We start from the raw sequence: 10,055 nt of genomic DNA, 5'->3' as shown, positions 1-10,055 counted from the left end.
ACTTGGATCCAGCCCCTCCCGACCACCTCCATGCTCCACGTGTTCAGCTTTTCTGCAAGACACTGGCAACAAGGTATCGATGGGGCTGCCAAATCCACAAAGAGATCAGAGCAGGGCCCCAGAGCCTCGCTGCTTTCCTCCTCCTGTCTTTTCCTGGGCCGGAATGAAATCAGCCCGGAGTTGGCAGGCAACAGTCTGCTCAGAAGCCCGCAGCGTGTCCCTTCTCTGATCTGTTTCACGGATTTCCCTTCTCTATGGCAGCCTTTAGAGAGCGGCCCTTGGGAGCCGCCTTCCAGCCCTGCCCAGACCCACCCGCCCTTTTACAATGCAGGGCTGCCGAGGATTCTTCTCTCCAAACTCTGCTCTGACCGGCTGGAAGTGAAGCACAGCCTGAAGCTAATTAGTCCACGGAGACAGCAGGTCCCTTCCAGGGGCCAGTGTCTGCCAGGTACCCTGCAAGGCTGTCAACTGCGTATTTGGGCCGCGCTGTCCGCTGACCACAGGCAGCCTGCACTGACAACGGGCACAAGGGGCTGACTCCTGCACTGAGAGTCACTCAATGCTGCCTCCTGTCTGATCCCAAGAGACACTCTGGCGCCCTCTCAGCATCCCAGCTTCAATGTCAAACTTCAGAACCCATTGGCCAGGGCTCCCCAGCTTGCCTGAAGCCGCACTACGTCACAGCAGGCACACGGCTGCCAGCATCTTCAGCCACGAGCAACAAGGGCTGCTCCAAAACGGGTAGCCTGGCCGTGCGCCAAAGGCAGTGCCAAGCTCAGCTGTCACTTACTAGCTCTGCAAGTTCAGGCTGTGAAGGGACAGCGGCTGAAGGCTTCATCTTCCTTTGCTCCTCTTCATCCTCTTCCTCAATGACAGAGGCAGCCAGAGGAGCTGCTGACCCTGCTGTTGTGCCCTGCAGGCAGACAGAAGTGAGAGAGATGGGCAAAAGCCAGTGCCTTAGGAGCTGCTTTCTATTGAGCTGGGAAAGGACCCAGAAGAAGGGCAAATCATAGACTTTGATACAAGTGGGCCTCTGAGTCACGCAAACCCAAGGAAGCTGGCTGAACGAGCTGCTACTCCATCTTGCTGTGCATTTGAGCTTCCCTGCTGCCTAGAAGCAGCAAGATGCCTTGGAGCTGTCCCTTTTGCCTTTCATCTCTTGAAAGGCTTTTCACTGGAAAATCAGCAAACAGCCAGTGCTCCCTTTGCTACTGCTGATGCCACCGGGCAGCTGGCCTTTCCTTCAGCCTCCCACGCCGGCACTCCACACTCGGCTGCAACAGGCCAAGCTGGCAGAATTGCTGCACAATTCTCACACGCCAGCAACGTCTCAGCTTCCTTTGCCACTCACCAAAGGACAGGCTTGTCTCCATCCGCGTGTCAGGTGACCTGCAGCCAGCAAGGCAAAAGGAAGCAGAGGCCCTTAGAAAAGTGCCTGTGCTGGCCACTCCCACAGCACAAGGCAGTCCCAACACAGAGCATTTCCCTTTCCCAACATGCCTCCAGGAGCAACAGCTCTTTCCCACAGCAAGCAAGAGAACAAGAAGGACGCTAGAGGAGCCTCTGGCTACATTTGGGCCTCTTTTGCCAAGAGAGAAATAGGAAGACGGTGCTGGAAATGCCCGCTGCTCTTCAAAACTTTGAGCTTCTCTTGTGCCTAACAGCTCAAGCTACATTTCCCTCTTCCCTTTCCTGCATTTTCCATATACATTCTTTTAAATTGCATGCCCTAATTCCCATCCCTTGGCTGAAGATGATAGCCCTGCAAAGCTTCCACAAAGGGTCCCTTCCCTGTGGCAGCTCCCTGCTGAAGCAGCCCAGGAACAGCTGCTGGGCTCAGCAGCAAACCCTCCCTGCACTGGAGTTTGTGCTGCATGGCCAAGGCAATCGCAGTCTTGGCACAGCATCAAAGGCTCAAGTCATGCAGCCAAGGCCTCTAAGGGGTAGAATATGGAGCAAAAGGTGCTTTCCTTCACTCCTGGAGAGAACCACTGAGTTGGTAGAAATACTTGTGAGGATCTGCCCTCAGAGTCTGCAATTTGCAGCTTGTCTTGCTTGAAGCAGCAAGCTGAGGAAATGACAGACTCCGCTGCCGCGCACTCTCCCGGGGAGGGAAGGCAACCACTGCAGGTTGCATGGCAAATAGTCTGCACGCGCTACCCAGTACAGATGCCCCCTTTGTAGCTGATGCTGCTGGCAGGACATTGACCAAAGCGGTGGCACCTTCACGGCCATTTTGTTCCCAAAGAAACTGGGCCACTGCTGCGGCATAAAGAGCAGAGCCAAGCAAAAGTCGGGCAATGCCAGCCCCAGGAGAAACCTTTACTTACGAGTCAGCTGGGTCAGGTAGTAGCCAGAATAGACAACAGAAAAGATGGTGCAAACGGCGGCACAGACTTGCCCAATCATTTTGGCAGTGCTGTGCGCGTTTGCACGCTGAGTGCCAGCCAAGGGAAAGCCAAGACTCCTCTCGGGGTGCAGGCCGTCTGCTGAGAGCTCCTTGAGCACAAGGATCCTCCTGCAGGGAGCCAGCGGAAGAGCTGCTCTGGACGACCAGGCCTGGCGCGCACCGGGACAACGCTGTGCTGACAGCACTGTGACGTGGCACCTCTGGCTTGACCTCACAATGGCAGCAGCTCTGTGGCTTTCTTGTGCCCAGCAAGACAACCTTGTGTACAGCTGATGCAAAAGAAAAGCCTGGGAAATTCTCCTCACTCATAAAGGCAGTGCTCAAGGCATGCCAGGGGAACTCAGAAAATGCGCCAATCCAAGCAGCATCCAAGCAATGCAAGCAAACATGACTCTTGGTCCCAAAAGCTTTGACTGAAAGCAAGTCTGCTTCTCCTAGGTGGCATCCTAGCTGGTTTGGAAAAGCCTAACTTCTTCAGTGACATTTAGATGGCAAACGAAGCAAAGATAATAAATTTCCAGGACTATTGTAGGCTGCAGTTGCTCCTTGAGCACGTGGGTGCATGCTGACCTATGGAGGGGCTTGACAGCTGGCCTGCAAGCAAAGCTGAGCTCATGGAAGAAATAGCAGTTGATGGTTTTTGAGTGTATCCATAGCAAGGAAGAAGACAAGGCCGTCAGCATGGAAACCCATTAGAAGAGATTCAGGAAAAGTTGCGTATGCTAGACTAGGTGCCGAAGTAGATGTGCATACGTGCCTTATAAATTTCTGTAAAACTTTTGCCAGTTGTATTGACGTTAATTGCTTTGCACCAATGGATAGAAGAAGTTATTGTGATGTAGTTAGTGACTTGAGATCACGCTTTGTTAAGAGTGTATAAGCTGGAGAACATGCAGAATAAAACAAACAAACCTTTTTCTTCTTGGACCCTGATCACGTGTGTATGCCACGTCCGGCCTAACGGTGACGCTTGCCCCATCTCTGGGTCAAGAAACAAGTCTTGTCTGACTGGTAACTTTTCAACAAGCTGAGAAAGAAATTAGTAGCTGGACATGCAGATTTCTGAAGAGAGGAAAGAAAAGTGTTGACAAGAATAAACCTAAGTTTTCAATGCCTGAAACACTCAAAAATAACATGTTTTGGGATAGTGTACCATATGTTAGACAGAGTTAAAACAAACCACAACTCATTAGTATCTGGACTTCATTGCCCACTCTGCTTAGAGATGTTGCTTAAAGGCACTTGGTGTCAAGGATCCAGTTCCTGTAGATCACTGTCGACATAGATCAAAATCCTACCAACAAATCAGTGTCAAAACCAGCAAGAGTGAGACTTTTGTCCTTGGCAGGAGCTTCCAGGTGCTCCTGAAAGTCCCCAGGCCTTGACACAAAGAGGTGTATTCAACGGAGGGAGAGAAGCATCATGCTTAGCTCTAAATGTGACCTTTGCTAGCAGATCATACTAGCAGGCAATAAATTACATTTGTTCTGCACTTCGGCAGAGCCAAGATGGGAATCAAAGTCTAGATCACAGGAGAAGATCACACGAGCCTCAGCTTTTCCAGAAGAGGAAAAATACAAAGGATAGTAAATTTGCGTTGGGTTTACAGGCTATTTTTGCAGATCGATAGACAAGGGATGAAGCTTAAAAGATGAGAGCAAAGGAAAATCAACAGATATGCTGAAAGTGAGTGAAGAGTAAGGGGACCTCAAATTAACTGAAAAGCTGCACAGAAAGCTTCTCTACTTTGTGCACTTGCCTCAAGTTTGAAATGGCAAAATCTAGGAGTACTTCAAACTTATTTTTATTAATTCTAGAAGAAAGACAATCAAAACGGTGTACTTCTGCTTACAGTATCAAGTAAAGCACAGGAAGCCATTAGAGTAAGAAAAATTGTGTTCAGACGGCTGAGGCAGCCTTAGGGGTAGGAGGAATGGGGAGGCGTGGAAATCAGGCCTGTGGGCAATATTCAAGGAGCATCCAGTCCCTGAGCAGTCCCTCACAGTGGGTATGCCAGCAGATGGAGGCGAAATGGAGCCACAGCTGGGTGGGAAAAGGGCTGGGGTGGGGAGCCGTGCTCAGCAGGGGCTCCTGCATCAAATTGCTCAATGACAGGTGTGCTATGCTGTGTGCATGTTTCCAACACCTGGCAACAGCAGGCTGGCCCAGAGGTGGGAAAAGGCCAAGGAGGCAGCAGAGTGGGAATGGGGCTCTGCAGGAGGCCCTGGTGGTTGCACACCCCTGTAGGGGATGAGGCTGGCCCAGAGGGTCCCTGGGGGTCTGGGGTGAAAAGCGGGGAAAAGAGAAGCAGGGAGGAAATGCCAGATGCTGCCGCTGTGAGAATGCCATTCCATCCCACAGGTGACATAGTGAGAGGAGGGTGGCAACAAAATGGTGATTGCTGCTGATCAGCCTGACATCTGATCAAGACAAGAGGCCCAGAAAGGACTGCACATCTGCCTCCTAGTGCCGTCCTGAATGGCAGCTCATTACCTGGTGTTCATTACCTGTAGGTCTCTCAGCTTCCCACAGGCATGCCACACTTCAGGTAAGCAAAGCTGCTTACCTCACTATGTTCTTTGGGCCTCTGAAAGGGACTGTCCACTTAGCTACAGCCTGGCAAGGAAGGGAGTCTTACAACACTGTGGATATTTTCAACTTTTATTGACACTCGGGCTGAAACAAAGTATCCCCTCGCTGCTTCTTCATCTTCATCATTCTGTCCTGCAGGTGGCCTGCTCAGGCTGACAGCTTGGAGCGCCTGCAGGCTCCAGTTCTGCTGCAGCCCAGCTTTTCCTCTCACTGCTTAATTCTTATTATGACAATTCTTTCATTTCTACTTCAAAGCTTCCCTAAATTAACAACACTCTATCCTAAGCTAAACAATCCTCTACTATCCAAGCTGTCTACGTTCTATAGTCCTTAAAAGTTGATCCCTATATTTCCTAATTTTTTTCAATTTTCATCTTTTGCAGAAAGAAAAACAACAGAGCTTTAAATTGAACCTAACAACATATCTAACCTAACCTAACCTATCTTAACCTAACCTAACATAGTCTAATCCAACCTAATGCTAACCTAACCCAACCTAACCTAACAGCTAACCTAACAGCTAAACTGAGCAAATATCTACACTATCATGTTTCCTAGCTACGGCACAGCTCCTCTTCAACCTCGGGGGATGGCTGAAGCTCTGCCTAAAGATGACACATCCCCTTTTCCCTCCTCTGAGGCTGGCGGGGCATCAGGGCCTCCTCAGGCGCAGGTGTCTCCTCTCCAGTCTTCCTGCACTTGCTTGGCTGAGATGATCAGAGCAGCCAGGCTGGAGGCAGGATCGCCTGAGGTCACGAAGGGATGCTGCCCAGAGGAAAAAGAACAAAGCAAGGAACTCTTACTTTCCAGGGTCACATCCTCGCGGGCTCAAGCAGGATTCCCTGGCTACCAGCAAGACACACAAAGAGCACTGAGGGCAGCATGTCCCCCTGCGCCTTCCTGTCCTGGCAGCTTTCTGTGCCACGTGGCCCACACTCCTCCTCCTCCTCATCCCTTCATGCAGGTGTCCTCAGCTGCCAGGGCTTTTTGCCCCTTTGCTTTTTCTTAGCTGTAGGAGCTCCTGGGCAGACCAGCGCCTGTCCTCATCTGCCTGCAGGCAGCAGAGGAGGAAGTCGCGCAGGAGAGCCGAGTGGTGCCTGGGGTTCTGCAGTTTTGGGGGCCCGTTCCTTTCTAGCAGTTCAAAAACCTACAGCACATGGATGCAAGAGGACACTCCACCTGCTCCTTTGCTAGCCACACACAGCTCTCTCCACACAGAGCCCTCTTGCTAAGCTGCACCTTACCCGGAGACGGGCTTCCCGCTGGTAAGGAGCTTCCCCTTCCACCATTTCCAGCCCCATGATCCCCAGGGACCAGATGTCCACTTTGGGGCCGTAGGCTTCTCCTCTCACCACCTCCGGTGCCATCCAGCTGGGAGTGCCGACGCTGGAGCTGCGCTTGCTGTGCTCAGGGCTGAGCTGAGCACAGAGGCCAAAGTCACCTGAGGACAAAAACAAAGCCTGTCAAAGCCAGCTACCACTGGCAAAGCAGCCAAAACCATTGCCCTGACCAGGCCATGCTGAATCTAACTGAAAAAGCAGCTGAGCTCTCCTTTCACGTGCCTGGAGCCAGGCAAATAAGGCATCGGCCGCTTCAAAAACACCCTGACGATTCACACGCTGGCCAAGCCGCGCTTCTGCCCCAGTGGCCGTCACCAAAATGCAAGCGCACGGCATATGCTGGACATGCTGCAGCCCAGCAGGGATACCCACCCAACTTGACAGATCCGTCCGTGCCCACCAGGACGTTGCAACTTTTGATGTCTCTGTGGATGACTTGGCGGGAATGAAGGAAATGCAGTCCTTGCAGGCACTGAGAGAGAAAAAGGAGGGAGGGAAAGTTAACCTGCAGGATCTGATTTCATCCCACCCGCAAGGAAAGAGCTCAAGGGGATTGGCGGCTTTCTCAGGGAATTGTGAGCCAGGGCAAAACATCACGCTGCTGTCACCATGAAGAGCTTGCTGCTTCAACACTCTTGGAAGTTTTTTCTAGATTTCCAAGCAAAGGCATCTGGGCTCCCAAAAGTTCCACTGGCCTTGGGTAGGAAGCACGCCACCTTTGGCTGGGAGGCAGCACGGCAAAGAATTTTGGGGAAGCCTAGTGGCAGCAGAAGAGGAAGCTGCTGGTGACAGCAGCACCTTCGAGCTGTTCCACAATGCATCGCCATGCAGGCTGCAATGGTAGCCTTTGAAGCTGAGGACAGCTCTTTGCCCTTAGCTTGAAATTCTGCCACCCGCATGCTGCCTTCCAGTGGCAAGCAATGTAGGACAGACAGACAGGCTCCAGGCAAACATTCCCAGGCAAAGCTGAGAAGAGGAAGAAAGAGAAATTGAGCCAGTGAGCGAGCACCAAGGCCAGAGGACAGACAGGATGGAAGAGTGCAAGAACAGAGCCTGAGGAGTGCGAGGGCACCGGCAGGCAGTACACTTCCCATGCTCTTTCTTCTCCTGTGTGGCGTGACAGCAGCAGCAGCAGCAGCAGCAGCAGCAGCAAAAGAAAGGTGAGAGCAAGAAATCTCGGCTCTCCTTAAGCTCCAGCTGACAAGCAGCATCCGGGCAGTCTTGGGCAAGCACAAGCGGGATCCCTCACCTCCCGACAGACAGCGCCTATCTGTCCTTCCTCCAGGTACACTGCCCTCAGCACATCAAACAAGGTGCCGCCGTCCATGAACTCCATGGCCAGCCAGAGCTCCGCATCCACCAGGTAGCTGAAAGAAGAAAACCACGGCATGGAGCAACAGAATGGGCATAGCCTCAGTCACCCCAGGGCCTGAGACAGGTTTTTGCAGCTGCTCTCCAAGCTACGGGTGCCACGAGAGACTGTTGAACACCAGCTCCACCTCCTCCCACGCTCTGGAGACACGCAGAGAAATCATCCCCAGCTCTGTTCTCTGCCAGCGACCAAAGGGCATCGTCTCTTTGCGCTTGCACCAGCTAAAAGCTACATTGACACCAGAATATGCCAACCTGTCTAAGTAGGTAACGATATTGGGACTCCTGTTGTCCCTCATGGCCAGGATTTCATTGGCAGCCAGCTCCTCAGACATCTCCTCCTCGAGTGACATGATCTTGATTGCCACCTGCAATGACATTGGCCACCGGTACCTTGAGAAGACGCACCCCGCTCGAGATCACAAGGAGCACGGAGCGAGTGCTGGTGCAATGAGGCAGCACGCTGGGCCAAAGTGCCTTGTCACTAGACAGCAGAGCTTAGCAGAAGCACCAAAAGCCATCCCAAATGCATTCTGCCGCCTGAGCCTAGACTGTATTTCAGAGGAACAGCCCCTGCTGCAGACATGGAGCTGCCACCCAAACCTCCAAGCACAGCTCACAGCAGCGGGCAAAGCGCTCCAGAGCTGCAAAATGGCGTGGGGCTCTTGGCACTTTACCTGTTGTCCGCTGCTGGTGTCAAGGGCTTTATAAACAGCTCCAAACCCTCTAGAAAGACAAAAGCAGCAGAAAGAGACCTTTATCCCTCTGGCAGTGAAAGCAAGCCCAGGCAGCAGATCTCCCCAGGCTGCCTGGACGCCTTCCTTAGAAAAAATGCCTGGCTGCAGCATCTCTTCGGCCAACAGCATGTTAGCCCGTGAGCCCTCTGCCATGCGGGGCAGGCTGTCCAAGGGAACACTAAGGTGCAGCATGAAGACCAAGGGCCGCTGGAAATCTCCAAGGCGCACACCCTGCCAGGTCATTTCAGAACCTAAGGGGAACTCTCTCCTTGTGCGGGTGTGCATGCATGTGTGTGTCAAAAAAGGGAGAACAATTTGAGTCAGAAGACTGTCCTTGACAATCTGACCTTTCTTGGATGGCAAGGTGCTCTTTCAGGCCACAAAGCTGCAGGGCCAGGGCTTCTCCCAGCTCCTGCTCCTCACTGCTGCAAGCAAGACACTGCCAGCATCAACTTGTCTTTGATGAGGCCTTTGCATTGCTCTGACCGAGCAGTCCAGGCAGGCGACACGAGGTCAAGCCGGAGCCTGACCATGATTGGAGCTTGCCTGACTTCACGCTTGATATTGCACCAGCCAAAGACCTGGCCCACACTTTTGTAAAATGAGCTGACGTCACGCTTACCCTCGCCCGAGTTCCTCAAATGCCGTGTATTTGCCCGTTGGCCGGCCCGGACTCACGATGCTCCCTGAAAGACAAAAGCAGTGCAGGGCGCTCACTCGCACACAGAGACGCCGCTGCCCAGAGCGTCCCAAAGGCAGCCCCACTGCCCGCAGCTCTGGGCCCTTTGCGGTCCCGCGGCTTCCAGCTGCTGAGACCAGCAAGTGGGAGGGCCATCTTCTCCACCTTTCATCAGGTGGCCTTTCCAAGAAGGCCTTGATTTCTTTCAAGAGCAGCATCTCACGCGATAAGCCAAAATGATGAGCCCTTAAGAAGGGGGCCCTAAGAGGTAAGCAAGGGCCTTTGCTGCCTCCGCAGTCACACCCACCATCACTGGCAGGTCCACTGCCAGGGGCACAAAGTGTCTGCGCCGGAGGAGGAGTAAGAACCAGAGCCAGAAAACACCTGGGGCCAGACAGCTCCCTGGGCAATAGTCACTTGCTATTGCCAGCCTTCTGCTCAAGCAGAAACAATCTCTGCTTTTGCCTTTGGCCCAGAAGGCAGCCCAGGCAGGGCCAAGCCAGGCCCAGCCGCCCTCACAGGCAGCAGGGACTCCCTGAGCGCTGCCGCGCTTCCTCAGAGCAGTACAACACCTTCTGCAGAGAAACCTAAGTGCCTCTGAGACTGAGGGCCAGCATCTGGCGCAGCCTACACCCAGACACTCGCACAAGACCCTGCTCTGGCAGACAAGAAATGCACCAGACGGACGTACTCAGTGTCTTCAGGCCCTGCTCCTCCCTCATCTCGGGCTGCTGGGCTGCGCTGCTGCAGGAAGTGCCAGCAGCGGGGCTTGAGCTGGCTGCTGCAGGCCATGCTGGTCCGGCGGCACCAGGTTGAATGGCAGAGCCTGTCTTGCGCTGGGACAAGAAAGGATTGCCCGTCAGAAGGGTGGCTGGCACTCATGCCCCCCCCTAAGCGCACAGCAAAAGCAAGGCCTTGGGAAGGTG

At 53.3% G+C, this 10,055-nt stretch overlaps 1 protein-coding gene across 1 annotated transcript; it reads right to left on the bottom strand.

The window, feature by feature from the left end:
- Window positions 1-400: 400 nt before the first annotated feature.
- LOC132087076 (serine/threonine-protein kinase PAK 1-like) lies at window positions 401-8,066 on the bottom strand. Its single transcript, XM_059493105.1, has 8 exons — window positions 7,969-8,066; window positions 7,592-7,709; window positions 6,715-6,814; window positions 6,247-6,443; window positions 6,034-6,149; window positions 2,331-2,518; window positions 1,213-1,274; window positions 401-508 (listed from the first exon to the last, which is right to left on the bottom strand). Exons 1-8 carry the CDS (start codon window positions 8,064-8,066, stop codon window positions 401-403), a joined length of 987 nt encoding a protein of 328 aa, XP_059349088.1.
- Window positions 8,067-10,055: the final 1,989 nt, after the last annotated feature.

This window comes from Ammospiza nelsoni, chromosome Z (genome assembly GCF_027579445.1).
Source record: "Ammospiza nelsoni isolate bAmmNel1 chromosome Z, bAmmNel1.pri, whole genome shotgun sequence".
NCBI classification, from domain to species: domain Eukaryota; kingdom Metazoa; phylum Chordata; class Aves; order Passeriformes; family Passerellidae; genus Ammospiza; species Ammospiza nelsoni.
Note: the sequence above shows the minus strand (reverse complement) of the source record. Positions and strands in the feature narration are given on the sequence as shown.